Source organism: Lepidochelys olivacea, assembly GCF_965140295.1.
Source record: "Lepidochelys olivacea isolate rLepOli2 genome assembly, chromosome: 7".
NCBI lineage: Eukaryota > Metazoa > Chordata > Testudines > Cheloniidae > Lepidochelys > Lepidochelys olivacea.
The window spans coordinates 86210903-86232933 of NC_140417.1; the positions used below are offsets into that span (position 1 = coordinate 86210903).

General features: G+C 45.1%; 2 protein-coding genes across 3 annotated transcripts in view; one reads left to right on the forward strand and one right to left on the reverse strand.

Annotated features, from left to right (window-relative positions):
• The window catches only part of OIT3 (oncoprotein induced transcript 3), a 28369-nt gene extending 26330 nt beyond the window's left edge, over positions 1–2039 (forward strand). Inside the window, exon 9 of the mRNA XM_084633427.1 lies at positions 118–2039. Coding sequence (XP_084489553.1) covers positions 118–300 — 183 coding nt within the window. The 3' untranslated portion in view covers positions 301–2039. The remainder of the gene's footprint in view (positions 1–117) is intronic.
• A 2922-nt stretch (positions 2040–4961) lies between these two features.
• Positions 4962–21381, reverse strand: PLA2G12B (phospholipase A2 group XIIB). Of its 2 annotated transcripts, none has more exons than XM_084634524.1 (4): positions 21033–21381; positions 16760–16848; positions 15139–15304; positions 4962–7137 (listed from the first exon to the last, which is right to left on the reverse strand). In XM_084634524.1, exons 1-4 carry the CDS (start codon positions 21265–21267, stop codon positions 7019–7021), a joined length of 609 nt encoding a protein of 202 aa, XP_084490650.1. In that variant the 5' UTR covers positions 21268–21381; the 3' UTR covers positions 4962–7018. The 2 variants fall into 2 exon arrangements, with proteins under 2 accessions (XP_084490650.1, XP_084490651.1); XM_084634525.1 differs by having other exon boundaries at positions 16772–16848; positions 21033–21380.
• Positions 21382–22031: the final 650 nt, after the last annotated feature.

Genomic DNA, 22031 nt, shown 5'->3' on the forward strand with positions numbered 1-22031 from the left:
GTTTGGGATAGAAATGAAATCGCCTACATAGTGTGAGAGCTGGCAGCACTGCTTATGTGAAAGCCAGCCCCCTGGTTCTTCACACTGCCATCTCCCTGCCTTGTCGCAATCCTGCAGGAAGTGTTCTTGCACTGCCGCATCCTTGTGTGTGGCGTGCTGGATGAGAGGTCTCGCTGTGCCCAGGGGTGTCGGAGACGAATGCGCAGGTCAGCTGGGATGGAGGAAGAGGAGGAGGAAACCAGTCACATGGCAAACCATATCCTGACAGGTGGCCCCATTAGAATTGACATGGATGAGTAGCACACTCTCACCATCACCAGTGTATTACCCAAGAACCTGCCCTCCCTCCCTCCCTACTGATGTTTTGTTGCATGGGTCTTTGATGATGTGAAAAAAGGTGTTTGGTAAAGCCCTGCATGAGCCTATTATCTTGTTTCATAACAGCCTGACAGTTATTTACTTTTGTGAAGCTATATTAGACACAAGAGGCAGCCACTCCATATGTAATCTGATCAGCTGTGTAATACAACTGTGCCTGCATTTCTGTCAATTAAAGGGAGATATTTCAGTCATAGGCCCAAAATGTTACCTGCCTTCATTTTTCTGATCTGTTTGCGAACTTCACAATGTTTAAACACATTTTGAACCATGTCGCTAATGCTTTGTTTTCCAAGGACAATACAAACAGTGCCAGGGGAGCCCAACACACGTAGTGAACAACTCCTGTGGGAAGGCTGTGTGTGCAGTGAGTAGGTGGAGCGTGTGACATCAAGGTTCTGAAGGGTGGTTATTAAAATACATATAAATATATACCTCAAATATGCAGACTCCCTGAAGTTGTAAAGAACAGTAATATTCAGCTAAAGCTCAGAATTGTTACAGGCAAATGTGCATATTTTAAAAGAATGATTTCATAAAATTAGTTTTATATTTTCCTCTGACAATTACATACATTTTTTTACAATATTTTTCTCTCTATTTAGTGTATCATCTCTTTCTCTCTCTTCCCCCTACTCCTGTCCCACTCCCCCACTAATTTGGTGATATGTGGTGCATTTTTGTAAGTGGTCTGACACCTTAATTGTAAAAAAAATTAAAAATCTCAAAACTAATACGAAGTGTGATGCTGTGATCTTCTGTGACTTGGGTGTTCTAATGCATTAACCGAGAACAGGATAGAGGTGTTAATGAAATGCATAGTAAGAACAATTGATGGAAACACTCTATAGATAGTGTTAAACATAGAGGATCAGGTTCAAAAGCCCCATCAGGCCTGGTGAAATGCTCAGAAAGTTCTTGAAGACATTGTGAGGGTTAAGCACCATCTTGGCGGAGGAAGACTAGCAGGAGAGTCTGCTCCAGTGGACACTGAATATTGGATCCTGATACCTGTCTGAGATTCATTTGGAATGCAACGCACCAGCACAGAGGGAGGTATAATGCCAAAGCCAGCCTGAACTAGTCCATGTGGCTCCTTGCAGCCAAAGACTAGTGACTTTGGGTGAAGATATTTCCGAGATAAGAAGTACAATGCAGAGGCAGCAGTAAGGATCAGCAAGTGTGCAGAAAGTAGGGACAGAGCCCAAGAGTGAGAGAGGAGGGAGCTACTGGGTTTGACTTTGTGTTCATGGGGTTTTCTGCAAATGAAATTCCTTTTGTGCAGTTTGGACCAGCACTGTTCAAGGTAAACAAGACTTGTGTACATTTGTAAATAAATAAATTGCACTAGAAAATCCCCTGAGTCTGTATCACCAATTTTTCTTCCAATTGGAAAGTGTCCGAAGTCCAGAATCTGTTATCGCTTGCCAATGGGCAACATTATAAAAGGGGATTACAACTCATATCCGCAGTATTCAGTTTCAGAGCTTTATTTCCGCCAGCAACCAGACTCGGAATACAAATTAGAGTTTAGCATTATTGATTTATTTGGTAGCTGTGATATTTCAAAAATGGCTTTAGCCTGTCTTCATGAATAGAGAGAGTCTGTGTTGGAAGAAGAGCAATAATGGAAAAATTGCTGGTAAAATAATATGAATAAGTGGAGAGACACTGTTGTTTTGATGTCTTATGTAACCACTGTGAAATAAAAAAAATGGAAATGTAACATACGTATTACCATATTTCTCCTTCTGTTCCTGCTGATTCACTTCTGTATTAGGATTGTTTTAGTAATTTTCTATTGTAATTTTAACTTTTTTCAAACACCCAAATGTTTTAATTTCCTTATGTTGATAGAACCTGAGCTGTGAGATAAGATGAATTTTTCAACCTTCTTGCTGTGGAGAGATTTTTGTTTTGTTGCAGCTGTTAACCTAAAAGGTGTGGGCTTTTTGTTTCACTGTTGGGCACAGTAGCTGGTTCTTACTGAGAAACTGTGATCAAAATCTCCTTTCTGATCTGCAGCCTTTTATTGAAATTAATTGCAAAGTAAATGGGAGGAAAGTGAAAATCAGATTGAAAGTCTGAGCCGTAAATCTTTTCTTGGTTCTGGAAGAGTCTGCTTGGAATGTGCAATCTTAGCTGTGGCCTCTGGAAGTCCAGACTGAATCTCTCCTTGTACATTGGCCTCATCTCAACATCCCATACCTGAGCTCCAATAATGCTGCTCATATTGCTCAGCAATTCTTGTAGTTCATTTCATTTTTGTGTATGTGAATTAAGTGCTAGCTAAGGTGCTTTGTTGCCAGATCCCCGTTTATCAACAGAACAGGTAGGAGAGTAGCAGAAGCTTCGCTATACCACCCTATAACTGTCTCCTCTCTGACCTGGAGGGACTGCCTCTAGGAGCCTATGTTGTCATCAGGCCTTGTCCTCTCTGCTTAGATTGTAATTAAAGGTACCAGCTATTGTCATGGTTTGTGACATCACCTAGCCCCCATCAGATTGTAATAACTTTTGTCCTGTACCATGCAATGCCAGATTCACACTGGTGATCTGGACATGAAAGGGTTTAATCCCATTACCTGAGCCACCTAGTCTCCATAGCAGGTGTTCACTGCAGATAAACACAACACACAAGGCTATTTTTCCTCTCCTAATATTGCAAGGGGAGCTGAGACCACCAGTTTAAGTGTTCCCAGCTCCTGCCAGTTTGAAGTGCATGAGACTGAGTCCCTGCAGGATCCTTTCCTTGCAAATTTCCTATCTCCAACATTTGCAGTTTATTCTTAGCCTGCATTTGGGACTGGACTGTGCTTTGTTAACTTTACTTGCTCCCTTTATCATTCCTTCAGCCATCCCATAAACTATTCTCCTCCTTCATGGCTCTCCTAAAATTCCACTTTAGTCTGCTTCCACTCCTTGCCAACTTTCCTGTCTGACTAGAACAGACGAGCAAATCAGTCAGAATGCTCTCCAATTATGCAGGGATAATTTTTTAAAAACACTCTGTTATGCGTGTCTCATAACAGAGCTGGAAGCTAAATGCAGCGTAAGCAGGCATTGTGCAAATTTACCCTACGTTGCTCAGCCAACCCCCCAGAGTCATAACCTGAATTGCTCACGGCTAGTCCAATTCTAAACTTCTGTGGTGCTGACTCACAACTGAGAGGCGGGTTTTTGATGTGCAGGATTGGAGCTGAACTAACTCATTTTCACAGATGTCATACAGTAAGTTAGAGTCTGAACCCAGAATTCCAGGAATAAAAGGCTAATTCATTAAATCATTGTACCAGTTACCCCTGCTATTATGATTTCAATGAAAATGCAGGGGATCCCATAAGAAGCTGTAACAGGCTGGCTTGCTCCTTTAAGGATCAGGAGGCTTGGAGCCAATCAGCCCTGTTCAATTAGTCCTGCCCTGCTATACCTGTGCAGGATGTGGGACTTAAGTGGAGAAAAGCCCAGCTGTGAAGGGCTGATTAGGGAGAGGAGCAAACACTGTGTTCCTAGCCTGCGGTAAGATGCTTAGTCAGAAACCTGCCTGAGGACTGTGGATGGCTAGAGCCCTTTGCAGGAGGATGGGCCTGGACTTCACTGGTGAGGGGCTCAGAGTCCAGGTGCCTGTTAGTGAGTGTTGAAACAGGCTGTGGTAGCTGGGACCTTAAGGAAGGAGCTGGGTGAAGTTTCCTTTGTTTTGTGCTCTTGTTGTCCTTTCTCTAAAGGACTCTCTTACCCTGGGAGGGGTTGAACCCTTGGATGCTGTTTGTCTGGAGGCCCAAGTCATCACTCTGGCCAGGGTGGGCTGCAGAGCGTGGTGGGAGGCTGAGGCAGAGTAGCTGCAGTGCCTCACTACACTGTGAGAAGCGTGCTCTGAGATGCTGAATTTTGTACAGAAGCATTTTAATTGGAGGGAAGATTTTAACTGGATCATTTGTAAACAAGAACTGTAAGTACTTCAACCCATATAAAAAGCTGGGAGGGGCAGTTGAGTGGAGCACAGGGTTGCTACCTTCATTCATCCATTGGGGGTGAGAGCAAAGAGGATGCAAGTTTTAGCATGTTGAACTGTAGTGAACATAGATTAATCTCAGTTCACCTCACACTAAAGAGCTGTGTGATGCTAAGCAGCCAGAATGGTTGTATTTCAGTGTCTCATCAGTGATCTCTGGCTAGGCTGTAGAACTCTTGAGTTGTCTTATGTCACGTAGCACATCTACTCCTCTTGTTTGGATCCTTTCATAAGATATTTCAAAAGCTTCATCCAAAAATAATTAAGGTGTTTTTTCCCCCCAAGTCAGTAAAAGGAAACTACACTGAAAAATGCAGGCTCAGTGGTCTTCCATGTATCGGCTGCAGTTTGTAAAGTGCTTTGGGGATGAAAGGTGCTATGTAGATCTAAAGGAAATATTTTTATTTGTGATCTTCTCAAAGTACCAAAGCTTGGATGGAAAGGTTCCATTCAAAACCCCTCTGTTTATCCATTTTGTCATGATCTAGCATGTCATTGCATGCTTGGGTCAGCTCTAATGTGTCACTGTAGAGATCTGCAATTTAAAGGTAGCTACTGAACATAAACAAGATATTTTTGCAAGTGATATTTAATTGTACGTATAAACTGACATTTAGAATTAACAATGGAATATAAAGTTCTCAGTGTCTGAAACCAGAAACATTTCCTCCCACACAACTCTCCCTACCCCTTCCACCCCAGACAAACTAGGGCTGACAATCAGGCCCTTTCTGCAGGAAACATTCTGATCGCTACTGGGCTGAACTTTGGCACTGTAATACTCACTGGCCAATGGCTTATCACCTGCTGAGAGGAACCTCTAATTTGCACTGATGAGATAAAAATGGCCCTTGCAAAGGGAGGTGAGGAATCCCCACACAACTCAGTGATATCACTTTTTATTACCTTAGTCTCATGTTTTCTAACAATAGCCTCCCGTTGCGGCAGACCATATAGGTCACATGTATAACACTTTCCAATGTGTGGCCAATAAGCCTGGCAAAAACAGGGACAGTAGTTTAAATAACTTACTGCTTACTGTTTTAAATAACTAAAACAGAATCTGTCAAAAAAAACAAAGTGTTGTAACTTCCACTGTGCAATGTGTAAAAGTGAATGGAAGATGGGGAGAGTGTGTGTGTGTGTGTAAAGTATAATATATATATATATATACACACACACACACAGGCATGTTTTAGATCCACTTATCTTGTATGGTACACACATCTTGGTAGAAAGAAAAGGAGGACTCGTGGCACCTTAGAGACTAACAAATTTATTTGAGCATAAGCTTTCGTGAGCTACAGCCCACTTCATCGAAAGCTTATGCTCAAATAAATTTGTTAGTCTCTAAGGTGCCACAAGTCCTCCTTTTTCTTTTTGCGGATACAGACTAATGTGGCTGCTACTCTGAAATCTAACATCTTGATAGAAACTCCCTTGCAGCAGCAACAACAAACCCCAACAAAATTCCCTGGGGTGGGTGGGGGTAGTTTTTAAAGTCTATAAGAGAATCCTTTAACAGATTTAGATCTTAAACATGTTTGAAAAAATAAATCCGCTGGGATTGTTCATCTCTTTAAGTTAGCCATGTCCCTACCCAAAGGAGAGGGGGTGAAACCAAGCCCTGCCTTACCAAACATAGCCTGTACAGTACCATTCTACAAGGATGCCTGAAGATTTCCCAAAGTCCCATCAAATCCAACTCTTTGCCTCCTGCAAATCCCCCCTCCCCTTAAAAGGACACTGCTGAAGGTGCTTACTGGAGACTAATGTAATTTTTCCCTTTGGTTTTAAATTATGAAGGAGGAAAATAAACAGGTACAGCTGAATGGAATGGGGGTGGGGGGGAAGCTTATTCCTCTGCTGTGGAAATTATGGGCAGAGTCCTATATGTGTATAGTGTGGATGGTCTTTGTCCCAGTCTACCTTTGTGTGCACACGTGTATTGGAACTACTCAAAATCCTCGGCCATGTCCCCAGCCATAAATCATTCTCTTAGCAAACAAAAATCCTTGGTTATCTGAACAGTTTGGGGAGCCTCTAAACATTTCAGATAAGTGGAGTAGTTTGTATGTGTGTAAATAATTGGTCTGAGCCAAAACCCCAGAATGGGATGAATTTTTCCACCCTGCCCCCAGATATCGTGGCTCATCTCATCTCATGTATTTGAATAATTTATTTAAAAGATGTAACTAGTGACTGGAACTTTGATGGCTAGTGGGAAAACTTGTTTTGCAGGGTGTATCAGTGAGAGAGGAAGTTGTTATACACGTGTATAACATCTGCTGCAGAAACTACTTATTACTGTCTGCATTGCATTCTGTTTGCTCATCTTAATTGGTTTCAATAGAAAATTGGCATTAAAATAACCCACAATGATACACCTGGAAAGAGATGGGGCTGTTAGATTGGATCTGAGGTAGGCAGTAGCTGTCACTGCCTCTGACTGCACCTCTCCACCCCAAAGCTGTAACTGATGCATTATACACAGTGCAAAAATCTGCTCCTCCTGCCCCATACTATCATAACTTCTCCATTTCAGAGGGCTGATGGAAAATGGCTTGCTAAAGAGCTGCATCAGAGAGGGGATACATGAGGTCATCTCTGGCTAGAGGTCTCTGCTCTTCAAAGTTCCTCTTTTTCTTCCTCATTACAAATGCAGGCGCTTCTTTGGCTGTTCATGAAGGGTCGGCAGCCCAGAGTCCAGACAGTATTAAACACTGTATCTGCTACAGATTCACAAGCTGTCGGGAGGGAAAAGAACAGGCATGTAAGCAGCGGTCTCTCACTTTCATTGCTGATTAAAACAGCACCAGGACTGGCCTCCAAACCAGTTGTGGATTGTGTGGGGTACAGCAGTGTCTTTTTGCCTTTGTGTACAATTCTATTTCTCCCTGTCTGCTGGATTTAGAAGCCATTTTGTTCCCAGTGCTGCTGCAGTCCAGTCTCTAACAGCTGTGCTCTCTTAGACTTTCCTTTTGTTTTTTCTTGTTGAAAGTACATTATGCTCTTTATGTATGGCAATATAACAAGTGAGCTTCTCAAAAGATCTCTCTGTATCAACTCTTTCCTACTTCTCAGCCCTTCCATTTGACCATGGCCTTGTCTAAACTAAGCTTTTACCCTCAGGCTATTTCTCACATGGCTATATCATCATTACAGTCCCCTGGTGGGAGCAATAGTGTAAACAAGGTGCCAGTGATCATCAGCGTTTGACATGGGTGTTATCTAGACCTGCTCTGAGCAGAGCCAGATGACACAGTAGTTAAAATGTCAAGCAGCCTGAAGTTAGGGTTGCCAGTTTTGGTTGGATGTATTCCTGGAGGTTTCATCACATGACAAAGTCTTTAGTTAAAGATTAATATTAAATTCCTGGAGACTCTGGGACAGTCCTGCAGGGTTGGCAACTCTAACAAGAGTTTCACTATTGAACTCCCCAGTCAGGTTGATAAATGAGTTAATACTAAATTCCACAGGGTGGTCATTTTCCCTGATGGGCTGAAGGCAATAAAATCAGTTGTTCAGAAATACACTTGGTAATAGTCCTACCCCATAGCCGTCTCTCTCTAGTCTGCTGTCTTGGCTCCTCTGACTATTTCTCTGCAGTTCTGCCACTGTAACTCCTGCCACCTGGAACAGCCTTCCTGATCCCCTCTACCCTCCTTGTTACTTCAAAGCTCCCCAGAAAAATCTCTTCTCTTGTTTTACTTAATTGGGTCTGGGGATATGAGTATAAAATATATGACCATAAAGGTACATGGTACTCTGCACATATGTACGGAGAGAAACATTCCCTGCCTTTGAGCACTTAAAATCCAAGTAAGACACAAGAGGAGACACAGGCCAATAGTTCAGGAGTGGGGGTGACTCATTGAAGAGGTGAATTGCAAAAAGGGATGTTAAAGAGATGATGGCTGACAGGTGAGAAGGGAGATTGGGAAGTTTAACAGAAAGCACAGGAACAAGCTGAGACTGAGAGGAGCACGAGGGCCTGTCTACACCTGGACTTATTCACCAGTAACTGTTGTGCTTTAAATTCACATCCTACCTTAATCTGTGTTGTCTTTCAAGTGTAAACAAGACCACAGGTTCAGCTGTGCTTGTGCACCCTTAGTGCCGTCAAGTAAAGCATTGGTGGAGCTTACCCCTGCTTGAAATGAGGCTAAACTGTCTTGGTGCAAATTGTGGCTGAGTGGGTTTACCCAGTCTACGCTGGCTGTTAGCCACCAATGGCTGTAATCCAGGAAAATTCCTAGTGTAGATTAGGCCAAATCCATTGACTTCAATGTGAGTATTTCTATTCACTTCACTGGGCTTTGAATCAGGCATACAGGGAGGACTAGTAATGTGAACTGATTGTGAGGAAAGGTGTCACAGAAGGGCTGGCCCTTTAAGTGAAGTAGCCCTGCTCCCCTGATGAGTAGGCAGGTTAACCCAGGTTGCCTCTAATGAGGGGCAGGGCAACACCCCCAATTAAAGCATAAGAGGAGAGCTGCAGAGAGGCAGCCCTTAGAAAGGGGCTGTGAGAGGAGCCTAGGGAAGGCCCTGAAGAGAGCAGTGAGCTCCTGTAGTGATTACCCTGGGAGAGGAGGATATCACCTTGGTTGACTGCTTTTGCTGATGAAGGAACCCTGAGGACTTGCGCCCAGGAAAAGGGAGCTGAGCATCTGAAGAAGAACCTGGCACAGAGCAGAAGGGGATGACTAGGACTTTAAGTGGAGACATTGGGAGTCTGCTTTAAGACTGGGTGGAGTTATTCTAAATATTAATAAGCAAATATGCAGGAGAGGCAATTGCTGTGTTTAAAAAGCTGTCAGTGGAGTAACTACTGAGGCCCTTGAGGGGAGGGTGTAGTCATGGCCTGTCAGGCCACACTCAGCCAGCAGAGGGCGCTCAAACAGAACCCTCTGATAAAGGGCTATCAAAACCAACAAAAGCAGAGTTGTAGGTAGGGTTTGTGTTGACCCTTGAAGATGTGGAGGAGCTTGTGGGGGTGAAGGGTTAATGCACCTCAGCAATAAGATTCTCAGGCCTAGGCCTATCTCTTTGTTCTCTTTAACTTGTTGCTGTGCCTGTCTTTGGTACTTCTCTATAAATGTTTAATTGTAGTCATGAGATAGGAAACCAATGGAAAGAGGCTCTGTTTTTTCAAGTCTGCAATAGCAGCACTCAAGTGTGAACTTCCCCATTCATCTTAATTAGGTGTTAGGTTTGGAAAACAAATTAGTGACCCCTTAACCACCTTGTTGCTGGCTGGCTGCATACCATTTGTGAGAAATGCTGTAACCATGCTGGGAAATGCAAGGGGAACACTTTTAAGGAGCATATCATGGGTTAGACCCTCCTAAGAGGGTTCAGTGTTGTATAAATACTGTTTTTTAAAGGACTGTCCTTCAGTTGGCAGGCCTAACTTTTGACATCTTGTACCCTGCCATTGTACACATTACACTGCTCTCTTTATTTAAAAATCTTATACATTGTAAATCATCACTGTTTAAAAATAAGGGTCACGGGAGCATTGAAATCCTGAGTGTCGGCTTTCTCTGGGATTTGTTGCAGGTGAGTTCCCAGTTGAGAGTGTGGGATTTTTACCACTGTTGTAGCCCTTGTCTGGGAGGGGGGCATGAGCTAACAAATTGTCAGGGGATCAGTGAAAACAGGAAATGTAACTTTTTGATATGGGCATTGGTTGGGAAGAGATCCAAGAAATCCCCAACCAGCAGCTTGTTTCTACCAGAATCAGAAGGCAGCACTGGGCATGTTTGGGGCATGTACTTCAGATAGCAGCACACCGACCACCTCCCTCTTGAAGCTGTTAAGGGGATACTAACAGGTGTGAGGAAATCAGGGTACCCAAGAGAAACCTTAAGAAGAATGCTTAGCAGGGAGGGCAGAATAGTCTATCTCAGTGCCACAGACCAAATGGAAGCAGCAGCAAATGACAGAAAAATGGAAAAGACTGTTTTCTGCGCTGTGCTCCAACATTGGTGTGGGAAGGATGTAATAATAATAAATGACCTGGGCTCTGAATGTCCAGAGTTGGCCCTGTCACTATGTCCCTTTTAAAATCCTTGATGAGCACTGCCCATTAATGGCAGTGGGTGTCACACTGGCAGAACCCAACACCCAGGACAAAAGCGTTAAGACAGGCTTTTCAGAGGATTGGTCTACACTATGGACTTCTCCCAGAATAGCTGTGTGAAGAAATATGATCTCTGATACAGCTGTGTCAGTAAAAGCCCGAACTGTAGACGGTTCTACTGACAAAACTGCACTTTTACCAGCGTAGTTTGTTTCATGTGGCGAGGGACTGGAATAAGCTATGCCGCCAAACCAGCATCCAGATTCGGAGTGTTTGGCCAGTACTGTATACCAATATAGTTACACTGCAAAAGTGCTGCTAAGCTAGACCTGAGCTCAGTCACTAGAGAGAAAGGCAGAGTTCTGAACACCTGTGCTAGTAAATTTGGATCTGCCAGTCAGTAACCTTTTGGGGGGGAATTCTCCCACATTCCCCCCCTCCTGCCCATTAACTGCCTCAGTCACTCAGAACGTCACATCTAATGACCTCTGACTGAGGAGGGCTGTTCACAGCAACTTCTGAGCTACTCATGGAGCTAGGGCTTGTGAAAGTGTCCCTTGCAAACACAAGTTCCCAGGGACAGAGCTTGCTGCTTCCCTCCGAGTCCACAAGGGGAAGCAAGGGGTCTAGCATGCTACACTGCAACTCAGCCACTAAGCAGTCCAAATCTATGCCCAGAATGGGTGTTTCTCTGCTCATCTCTTTGTATCTCAGCTCCAGGAGTGCCCCTTCCTGCCCACCGATCCAACCAGCTTTGCCAATTTTCCTTTTGTTCATTCATCTGACACAGGATTATCCCAATCCCAGGAGCACTAACCCCAGCCAAATCCTGACACTCCTTCCAATCCTCTTTCCAAACTGCCCCATTTGTCTTTCTTTCCCATTTTTGGCTTTGCACCTGCTAGCAAGCTGCCATCTGCTTAGGCCAGTCTCTCAGTACTTGTGTTCCAGACACTCTCCCTCCTCCAAATCAGTTTTCAACACACATTTGTGATGCCTTCCAATGCTGAGCTCCCTCCTAGACTCAAACTACTATCTCACTGTCTTTCTGAATTGTATTATTGTTTTTGTTAATTTGTTTAACCACAAAGGATACTTAGTCCTATATAAATCTGTCTGTGCGTTTTTAATATGCCTTTGGCTGAAGTATCTAAGCACTGCAGAGAAAGGAAGGTTCACATTGATTCTGCCAGAGAAACCCAAATTCTCTCTTCACCTCATCTTCGTCTATAACCCATGCATGCTTGTTTATGTGGTTGTTTTCTGCTGCCAGGCAGCTCCCACAGCATGGATACCCTCCACTCAGAATACTTTGTCTGCAGCCCACAGGAATTTCATCTCGATAACCATGAACTTCAGTGTCCATACCTGTCACCTATGCCTTGTTGGAAGGTGGAGGGAGAAGTTGTCACCAAGACCATGTAGGTCTCCGTTATTAATTGCCTCACAGATCAGGATTGGCACCTTGAACTGGATCCAGAATTCGATCAGGAACCAGCGCACTTCTTTGTTGAAGTGCGCCCCACCAATTCATTTCACTTAGCAGCTGGGCTTAAGTATAATGAACTGTAGCTTCCATGTGGCCTTTGCCAACTGTCCCAAGTAAGGTGAACTGCAGAAGTCCAGCCTGGATATGATGAAGGGATGTGACACTGGGCTAACTGAAGATGAACAAAGGCATTTCTGGTTACTGTCACTATTTGGGTGCCCAAGTAGTGCAATTAACCCAACAGGACCACTAGACTGTCCATTGCCTTGACTATCTGATGCACACTCACAATAGAGGTGAAGCCTCTTATTGCTCCTCAAATTGTCCCTGCTCTGTTAATATTGCCTGTATTGTATTAAAGTGCCAGGAACTGATTCCTAGATAAGTTTGTGGCTGTTTCTAGTAAATATTTCTACTTTTAGTCACCTCCTGAAATTCACAAAAATGGTCATATCAGCCTCAAAATTGGTAGGCTATTTCTGAGACAGGCTTTAAATTTCTCTACCAACTTTGAACAAAATCAGACAAAGGGTTCAGGAATGGATACCCTAAAAACAGTCATTCATGAGAGCTCTGGGTTTTAATGTTGTCTTTTTGTTTTTTTTTTTAAAAAGACAGCCATGGAGGCAGCAAGAACCTAATTTACTGGACTTCCTAGCAGTGAATGATGACTGCACCAGTGTTTCATAGTTAAGAGTCACATTAATCTTTTGATTAAGAACATTTATTAAGGAAATTTGGTTTCAGCAAACAATCATAAGGTCTTTGGCAGTCACTCTCAGAGCATATTCTGGACAACTGCACTAGAAGGAGTCTGAAAAATATTAATATGGGGACTGTGAACGCCTGCCATGTGGCACTACCAAAGGAGGCCCAGTGACATGAAGAGGCGCACTCGGAGGTATTTCAGGAGCAGGTGGGGAAGCATAGCACTTCCCTCCCTTCCCAATTCAATGAGCCTCCTGTGGCTAGCACGCTAGGGATATATCTACACTACAGCGGCACAGCTATGGTGCTTCAGCAGCACTGTAGTTTAGGTCCTATGTCAATGGAAGGGGTTTTCCAACGTAGCTAATCCATCTCTCTGAGAGGTCGTAGCTAGGTTGATGGAAGAGTTGTGTTTTTTTTGTTTTTTTTTCCATCAACCTAGCTCTGTGTACAGTAGAAGTTAGGTTATGTTGCACAGAGCATGACATTTTTCACAGCCCTGATGTAGCTAGGTCCATCTAATTTCAAATGTAGCCCGGCCCCCGTCTCAGAAGCCACATGAGGTTTGCTGGCAGGAGAAGGAGGAAAGCTGTGTGTACTGTGTTTCTAATTGAAACTCCACCGTTCTAGGAAGGTGATATACACTCAAGCAGGGCCAGTGTAACCACTAGGCGAACTGGGCGACCACCTAGGGCACCAAGATTTGGGGTCGCCAAAAAGGGCTCCAGTGGGATGAGTGGCGATGAGCTCACAGGTGGGAGGTGGCCAGCTGGAGGGGGAGCGGGTTTGGGGTCACCCGCTGTGCTGATCACTCTCCTTCTGCAGGTGCCAGCCCTGTGCCCAGCCCCGGCTTTTCTGGACCCGAGGAGATGAGGTGGGAGGCAGGGAGGGAGCACTGGGCGCCTGGGCTGTGGGGGCGGGGTGAGGGGGAAGGCTCAGGCTGCCGGGGAGGGGGCTCCATGTGCTGCCTGGGGGGCTCTGCCCCATGCAGGGGAGGCAGGGGCCTGCTGGTGCTGAGAGTTCGGGGGGGGTGGACGGGACCCTGTGTGCCAGGCTCTGCGGGGAGGGGTGGGGTGGCGTGGCTGGCTGGGCTGGGGGAGAAGCGGGGGCGGGGGGGGCTGTATGCCAAGCTCTGGAGTGGGGGGGGGAGGGTCAGGTGGGCTGGCCAAGCTAAGGCACAGGCAAGCTGGACCGGAGGGGGCTGCATGCCACGCTCTGGAGATGGGAGCCATGTGCCAAGCAGGGCTGAGGGGGGAGAAGGCAGAGAGGGGTCAAGGGGGGTCTGCTTGTCTGGCTGGGCACTGTGATGGGGCGGGGGGGGCTGTGTGCCTGGCTGGGGGGGATCTCTGTGTGCTGGGCTAGGCTTTGGGGGGGAGGTGTGGAACCAGCGGGCCACGCTGGCTGGGCAGGGGACTGTGGAGTGCACTGGCCCAGGTTTCGGGGGAAAGTGGGGGGGGGATGCTGTGTGCCTTGCCAGGCTCTGGGGGTTGATGCTGCTGCATTATTTTGCTAATACTTTGTGTCAATTGTGTGAGAGTCCTGGGGGAGGGGGGGTGGGGGCGCAAGGTGGAAGTTTTGCCTAGGGCGCAAAATATCCTTGCACCGGACCTGCACTCAAGCCACTGAGATGTGCCTGTAACTTTCACTTGATTTGTGAAGGAATCTGTATTTAGCTTCAGCCAACTGCTTTTCAGCCAACCTCTGTTTCTCAGACATTGCGGCAGCTGGGAGATGATTTTTTTTGTCTCCATTTCAGGATTAAGAGAAGATCAGCTGGGTGGGTGTTGGCATCTCAGTGGCATTACCCTCTCTGGTGTCTTATTCTCCCTGTCCCCTCCCCCACAGTGGCTTTACTCGGATGTAAAGATTAATAAAGAAGAGGTGGCAGCCCATATGGCCAGCTTCAACTCGACCCAAATCAAGAATGGTAGAGAGTTTGAACCTTGAAATTGGGGCTTATAAATGTATTGTTAATAAGAACCTTTTGTCATAAAGTTAAATACTGTGGAAAAATGTAATCTCTTTCCAAAACATTATCACTGAGACTTTTAAATCTGCCTAAGGGATTTGGACACCCAATTCCCATTGGAAAGTAATAACTGATAATCCCCATAGGTGGCTCTGAAAATCCCACCCTAAGATAAAAATGAACAGCTTGGGGCTGTTTGAAGTTTATTAATATTTTAAAAATAAAACATAAAAGCATGTTAGGTAATTGTCTGGGACAGCTCTGTTTTAGAGAGGAGGGAGGCAATGTTCAAGCCAAAGTTAGGATGAGCTCAGCCTCATGATCGAAGCGTATGTCACACGTGATTGCCGCTCAGCTGTGGCAGTACTATGTCCTACTGCAGTTGCAGCAAAACCCTGCTGCCATATTGGAGGAAAAGGACCCCCTGCTACCGCTCCTCTGGAAAATGGGGCTGTACCACCTGGCTCCCGCAAGAGTGGCTTCGGTGCAAAACTCACCTTCAACCTTGGAGACGAAACCAAGGCTCCGTTTGAGATCTGAGCAGATGGAGTGGAGGCACCAGCGGAATTTAGCATCACAGCGGTATTTGTTCGCTCCACAGGTGTCATAACAAACATCCAGCTGGTTGCAGCACTTAGTCATGGCAGGGATACCTAAATCCAGCTGGAGGCAGGGGAAGAGAAAGGGAAGACCGCACTGCTCAGGCATTGTACTTAGCGAAGGGTCTATCCTCCTCTCCAGGGGTGGTGATGCCCCTCTTTCCCCAAAGCTTCTGCTGTACAATTCCAGTGTTAATGCTGTGGTTGTAACAAACAGAGCTGTAAGGTGAAGAACAAATACACTCTGGATTTTTGGTTTATACTCTCCCATTAGTGAGTGTGTTGTTTCTAGTAATACCCATGAGTTACACATGGGCCTGTTCATATCAAGGTGAGCATGAAGTTCTTATTTTCTAAATTACTTATTAGAAACTCTTTCTCTTCCACATCCCAGAGGTGTATAGGGGTCTAGTTTCCCCTCCTTGCTTCTAACGGTCATGAATGCACATGCATGCAGGAGATGACAGAAGCCTCTAGAGAGGTTTGTGGTGATGTCCAGTTTAAGGAACTAATATAACTTCAAAAATAGCCCACAAGGGATTTTTTTTTTTAAACAGAATCTTAATTGGTGCAGACCCTGGTGGGAACAGAAATAGGCTAATTAGCCAGGCTGGCTCTTAGAGGCTCTTAAAGGAACCATTCTCATGGTATAGATTAACTTTGATTTCATTAATTGCTTTAAAAATAACCGTGATACAAAGCCTGTACACAAGTTGAATTTAGTACTCAATATTGAGGAGGGGAGCAGTAGAAAGGGACCAAAGGGCTGCACAGTGGGAGATTTATGACAGCAAACACCAATTCGCACCTGTATATAGGCTTTAGAGGGAACACCAGGCATTGCCTTGTATCTCTAAGCTTCCAGTAATTGAACTGCCTTACACTGAATGTTCCAGGGTGATGGACCCAGTTAAAAGTGCATGATACTTATCTGGGTTTCCATTAAGTGGGTTCTATTGCACCAGCGCTCCGTAGCCAAGGCATGGATTGCCATGTACCTTCTGAACTGCTTCCCTGATGCAGTCATTTGTTTCTCCTGCATTTATCTGCTAAGTAGACTTTATCCTCCAATAAATACTAAGACAATTGGAGTTTCATATCGTGCATGCACACATGTAATTCCCATTGACAGGATTATTCATCCACTGCAAGCCGCAGCCATCAACATTTGGGAGCTGATTGCTCTGCTGGTTAGCAAATCAGATAGTAAATTTAATGGATATCCTTAAAGTTACATTTTCCTTCACTTGCCATCGCAGACAGCCATCTCCTTGGCAGACCCCAGGCAGACAATTTAGTACTGTAATATGATATGACTGACTGTCTCAGCGATATTTGAGCAGTATCCTCACCTTTCCCAAGAGCTGGCTGCGGCCAGGAAAAAAATACAATAGTTATCATACCAATAGCCCATGTCCTAGCTCGACCACGTTCTTCACTATTTAATATCTTTTTTAGCTGATTATTCCGGTTAGTGAATTATTTCATGGGGGAAGTAGGTGTTAGCAGTAGTACATACGCTTTCTGGTACCTTGAGACCAAGGAAGTAGGAGCTGCAGCCATTAGGCTCCTGTGGCTTGTAGTTCGGTCTGGGCATTGGAGCCTTCCCTTGAAAGACAGAGAAATGTGAAAAGTTAGGGGTGTGAGATTGCAGTGGTGTCAAACTTAGAGGTAAGCACATTCTTTGGCAAACCAAAAGCAAAGAACAAGAAATACTGTACTACGAGTGTCTTAAATACACCCTCCTATAGGCATCCTGGCTCCACTGAACAACCAGGGCATGCCCAGACAGAAGACCATCACCCACCTAATCTCTTGTCTTTAAAAAGAGAGGCATAAGCTGCTCCTTTCAGATCAAGTGAAACACAGTACAGCACTCCCTGAGGACCTGGTTGTACCTCCCATAATCATTAACCCTTTACGAAGAGCCATGTCATTCCTGGATTCCAGTGTTTACAACCTGGTCCAGTCCTCCTCCTGGACAGTTACCAGTCTGTTGTAAATGGACCCAAACACGAGTCCCATATGTCTCTCTAAATCAGTTGGGTCTGGGCTGAGTCTAGTTACTATTTCTAGCTCTGGGTCTCCAGGTCACGTTCCCAGGCTCTGAGTCCTTTGTCTGAGTCCTTCTTGGGGACACAGGACTCTGCATTCCAGCTGCCTCAGACCTCCTGAGCCCCCCAGTCACTTCCACATGGTCTACCTGGGCGATATTCAAGGAGTAAAGAGAGGGGACATCCAATTCTGTGTAAATGTTGGTAATCGAGCCCTCCACAATGGAGTTAAAATGTCACCCTGCTGCTTATTTCTTTCAGCAGAGACTTGGGATAGCGCTGGCCCACTAGCATTGGATTCTCAAGCCCTGGGCATGTTAGACTACACTGCCCATTTTCACACAGACCCATTTGGTACTGTGCTGGAAATCATGACTTCTACGGCTCTTAAGTGTTAAAATGGGTCCCTTGGGACAACTCTGAAAAAGAGGCAATGCCATGCAAAATGCTGCAATGCCTGCCTGCCTGCCCACCCACAGAGCCTGGCGTCTGAAATGTGAGTATGGCTCTTCGTTTTTCACCATTGACTTGCCTAAAGAAATACCTTACTATCCCTCCCAATATTTTTCAGCTAACAACCACATAACTATAACCCCTACCCACCCCCATTTTGGGTTATATGTCACATTGTGCATTCCCAGTCCTCCATAATACAGCCCTCTGCTGGTGAGAAATCCACTAAGAACCATGTCAGTTGGCAGCCAGGAGAAGAGAGATTCCAACTGCGGAAAGCCTGGAACACTCTCATCAGCATAAGATGGATATGGCCTTTCCCAGTAAGTCCTGACCTTCATTTTGGCAATACAGACTATTAGCAGCGTTACTAGGCTGAAAAAAAGAGCAGCAGGCAGAGTTTGTAACAGTTGCCCTGGGAAGAAGAGACCAGATCTTCAATTCCTGATGTAGTTGCAGATGGCTGGCCTAGGTCAAGGGATTCTGCTTTTATTCTTCCTGTGAACAAATTATTTTATCTCGGGTTTTGGATTCCGCCTCCCTCCACCCTCCCCAGTTTGCAGCTTCAAATGCCTGAATTGGGGGAGAAAGCATGGACAAATAGGACTGCATGGATCATCAAAAACCTCCAGGATGTCCTGCCAATATTTCAACAAGGGACTGTGCTAATTCCCCTGGGACAAGTGATTAGTCACAGGCTAAAGGGGAAACACATGCTAGCAGAGAGGAGAGTGAAGGAATCTACTTGTTTTGTTTTAAAGGGGAAAACAAATACTTTCTCATGACTACAAACAAGGAGGGAGGTTACATCATGTACCAAACAAACATCTGCATTTTTTGCTGGAAATGTTCCTGACGAATATAGAGAGTTATTGATAGTACAGGAAATACCTAGTGTGAATTCTTGAATGGCAGGTATGGATGTTTGAGTGCCAAAACCTCATAGGGCACCTGTGGGTAAAGAAGGCTGGGGTGTTTTTAAATAACTACCATTTGGTCCATTCCAAAGCCAAAATTTTGCTCTTTGGAAATCTTTCTGCGACAGTGGTTTAGGTGATCCTGGCAGACAAAGGGGGAACCTGTCAGGCAAGGATCTCACAGCAATCTTCCCTTTGCTCTGAAGGCAGAATTTTTAACATGGGGCTCCCAGGGTCTCCCTCCAGCACTTCATCTTCTAGAGGAGGCATAAAAGACCTTAACAAGGAAATGTCTTCTCTCCACCTTGCAGGGCATCCTGAGCCTTTATTGAAACTAACAATTGTTCACCCTTAACATAATTATTTTAACAAGAACTATGCTCTCCATGGATTTGAGCCACTCTGTTCTGTGGGCACCTGATTGTCATTTCACTTACATGGAGATACCATGGTATGTCAAAGCATTTTCTTCTGATTCTCCTGTGTGAGGGGGGAATTAGGCCTATTGTTATGCAGGATCAGGTCCTAAACTGCTTTCCTACTATCTGAAACTCCTCTTGAAGTAGTTGGGACTTTTGGGTACACACACACACTACAGGACTGGAACCATAAGGCTTTGTGAAACCTAATCTGAATACAACTGTCTTCTGTTCCAGTATATTTAAACACTTCCCTGGATAGTGGCAGTTATGGCTGTCGCACAGGAGCTCTCTTTGTGGTTCATCAGACCCACAGGCTGCCACTGTCACAAAGCCCTGGCCTCAGCTTGTTGGCAGTTTGCCTGCCAGATTCTCTTCGCCCTACAGCCTTTAGAGGTAAGACCTTCCTTGTGATAAATCTCCTATGTTCTTTAGCACAAGTAGGGCAACTGATTTCCCAGGGGGCTGTTTATATTCAAGGATGCTCTCACCTACAGACATTTTAGACTACATCCAAGAAGCTTTCACCTAAATTCTGTCTCAAAGACAAACTGATTTGTACCTTTTTTTTTTTTAAATCTAAAGCCTAAGACACACAACTGTCTGGAACAGACTGAGTGTTAAAGGTTCTTGTAATAGTGACAACAGATCTTATTTACCCTCCAGTTCTCTCAGTCCCTCCTCCCCTCATTATTAATCTTAGAACTAAGAACTGCTGAATAATTAAACTCTGACAGCTGCAGAGATTGCTGTAGCATGCCTGGTCTGCTGCTTGTATGAGTCATTTAGAAACTCCACCTACCAAGCTGATAGATTTGTACAGCTAGAGCCAGAAAGACCCCTTACTCCTTGTGCCTGCAAGGGCTTGGCTGTCTAACCAAACTGGGATGGGCAGGAAAGAAAGCTGTCTTGCTGATTCTGAAAGTTCCCTGGATTATGGGGGGCAAACCAGAGTTACATCTGTCCTAGGGTGACCTGCTGTTCCTCTGACCTCAGAATGGCTGAATCTAAGAGTATAAACTTGATACATGTTAAAGAAGCAAACAGCATGACTGGGGGTTATACAAAGTCCTTTCTTTCTTCATGTTTTGGGCCCAAAGTGTGTTAAGGGTTGGTCCCTTATTCTGGGGTGTCTTTGGCCCCTCTGCTGAAGAGTTGTCCCCTACTTTGGGGCCCGAGATGACTGAGAACTGCAGTGTGTTAAGACACCCATGTTCTCTCCTCTTCCCTTCCCTTATCTCCCAGTAGCAGAAAAGTCCAAAGGAGTCTTTACCCTTTAGGGAAGCCCTTAATCTTCAGTGTGGGGCAAATTGGCCCTTAGCCATCCCAGGGTGGGGGAAGCACAAGCTTCCCCACTGTGGTCTCTCTATACCAGGCTTAGTTATCAACACAGGGTTGAATTCTAGCCCCCCTCCCCCTCCCCCTCCCTACCTGCTGGTTAGTTTCTGACTTGCTAACTCAGTGTTAGACTGAGAGTTGCCCTTTGTTTTAAGGAATTCTCTATCAATGAAAGTGTCATGAACAGAATCCATCATAGCTCAGGGGAAAGGCTGTAAGTTTAAAAACAAGCAAAGGGGAGTTTGAAAGGAAAAAGGTCGGGGTGGGGGAACCCACCAAGAATGCTGAGGAGGAAGTGGAGAGTTAAAGAAGCAGCACCAAGGACTTCATTAGTATCAATTTAGAAAGCTAATGGAGTGTGGACAGTATTGGGACAGCAACATGCAGAATTCAGTCATAAGTCGTAGAAACAGATACAGAATGTACAAGATTTGTGTCTCCAGAGAATATCTGTTGCATTCGCCCTTCCCATCTTCTGGCTCAAACCCAAAACTGATATAGCCAGTATCTTACTAGTAAGAACTGTTAGTTAGGCCTGAAATAGGTGTACCAGTTCACAGGACAGGTGCCTGAACCCCCAGGACCCTCTGGAAAGGAAAGAAGCCACTTACCATATCTACATCTGTACTGACAAACCCCATTTTTTCCTCCTAGCAACTCTAAAAAAGAGTCAAAATAGCCATTAACGGTTTCAAAGCCATCTCGGATGGTCCCAATGCCCCAGTCTGCTGAAGATGATTCCTCTGGGACAGCTTGGTTGACTGAGTTGTCTGGGGTTACTTCTTCATTGCATCTTCCTAGACTCAGGGCCAGGCACAGAACCACTGTCTTGACAACTTGCTTCATCTTGCAGTCAGACCAAACAAATCCAGGCTCATGAAACTCTAATGCACAGACATGTAGTGAGGTGGAAATAGGGCTGGGTTGTTTCGAGTACAGGGCATGTATACTCCCCTCTCTGATGGACTTTAAACACTGCTGTGGTAGCCAAAGTGAGGTCATAGCAATTAAAGAGTGCAAAGGTCAGACAAAGTGGAGATTCGGTCCAAGTTCAGCTCATAAAACAGGAGAGTGGAGGACAGTTGTGTAATACTTTGAAATGGTTCAAACACCTCAGCATGGGGCACTTATCGAGTTTGGATGGGGTAGAAGAGACTGTCCTTCTTTCAAATGACGCTGTTGGAGCATGCTATCACACCATGCTTCTATTCATCAGCGATTGGTAGCTAGTCATGAGTTCAGTGAAACACCCCTTCTGCTAGTGCATTAGACAGATGGCCACAAAAGCTTTCCTGGGTTTTTGTTTCTTTTTAAATCTTCCTTTTCTTGGGAACTGGGGTGTGGATTTGTGTATCCGCCTCTAGACTTTCTATGCTAAGACAGTGGGGCAAGTGCCTAAGCAACAAGAATGTCCCTGGTGGAGGCTTTTGTGGTCAGGTAGACCAGGGACTGGGCCTTCCATGAGGCCAAATTTTGCAGTCAGGGCATCTTCCATAATACCCTGGTTCTAACGCTCTCGTAAAGCTACTTTACGGCATTCTAACAGATGAATGACCAGTCTCCTTATGCTTTTGCTGGGACTCCTGCAGTGGCTGGTGTAGCAGTAGTCT

Coding starts and splice junctions, on each gene's coding strand:
- PLA2G12B (XM_084634524.1), bottom strand. CDS start 21,267: ATGAAGCAAGTTGTCAAGACAGTGGTTCTGTGCCTGGCCCTGAGTCTA. Junction 16,849..21,032: donor TCAGTACAGATGTAGATATG/GTAAGTGGCTTC, acceptor CTGTCTTTCAAG/GGAAGGCTCCAATGCCCAGA. Junction 15,305..16,759: donor GTCTCAAGGTACCAGAAAGC/GTATGTACTACT, acceptor CCCTGCCTCCAG/CTGGATTTAGGTATCCCTGC.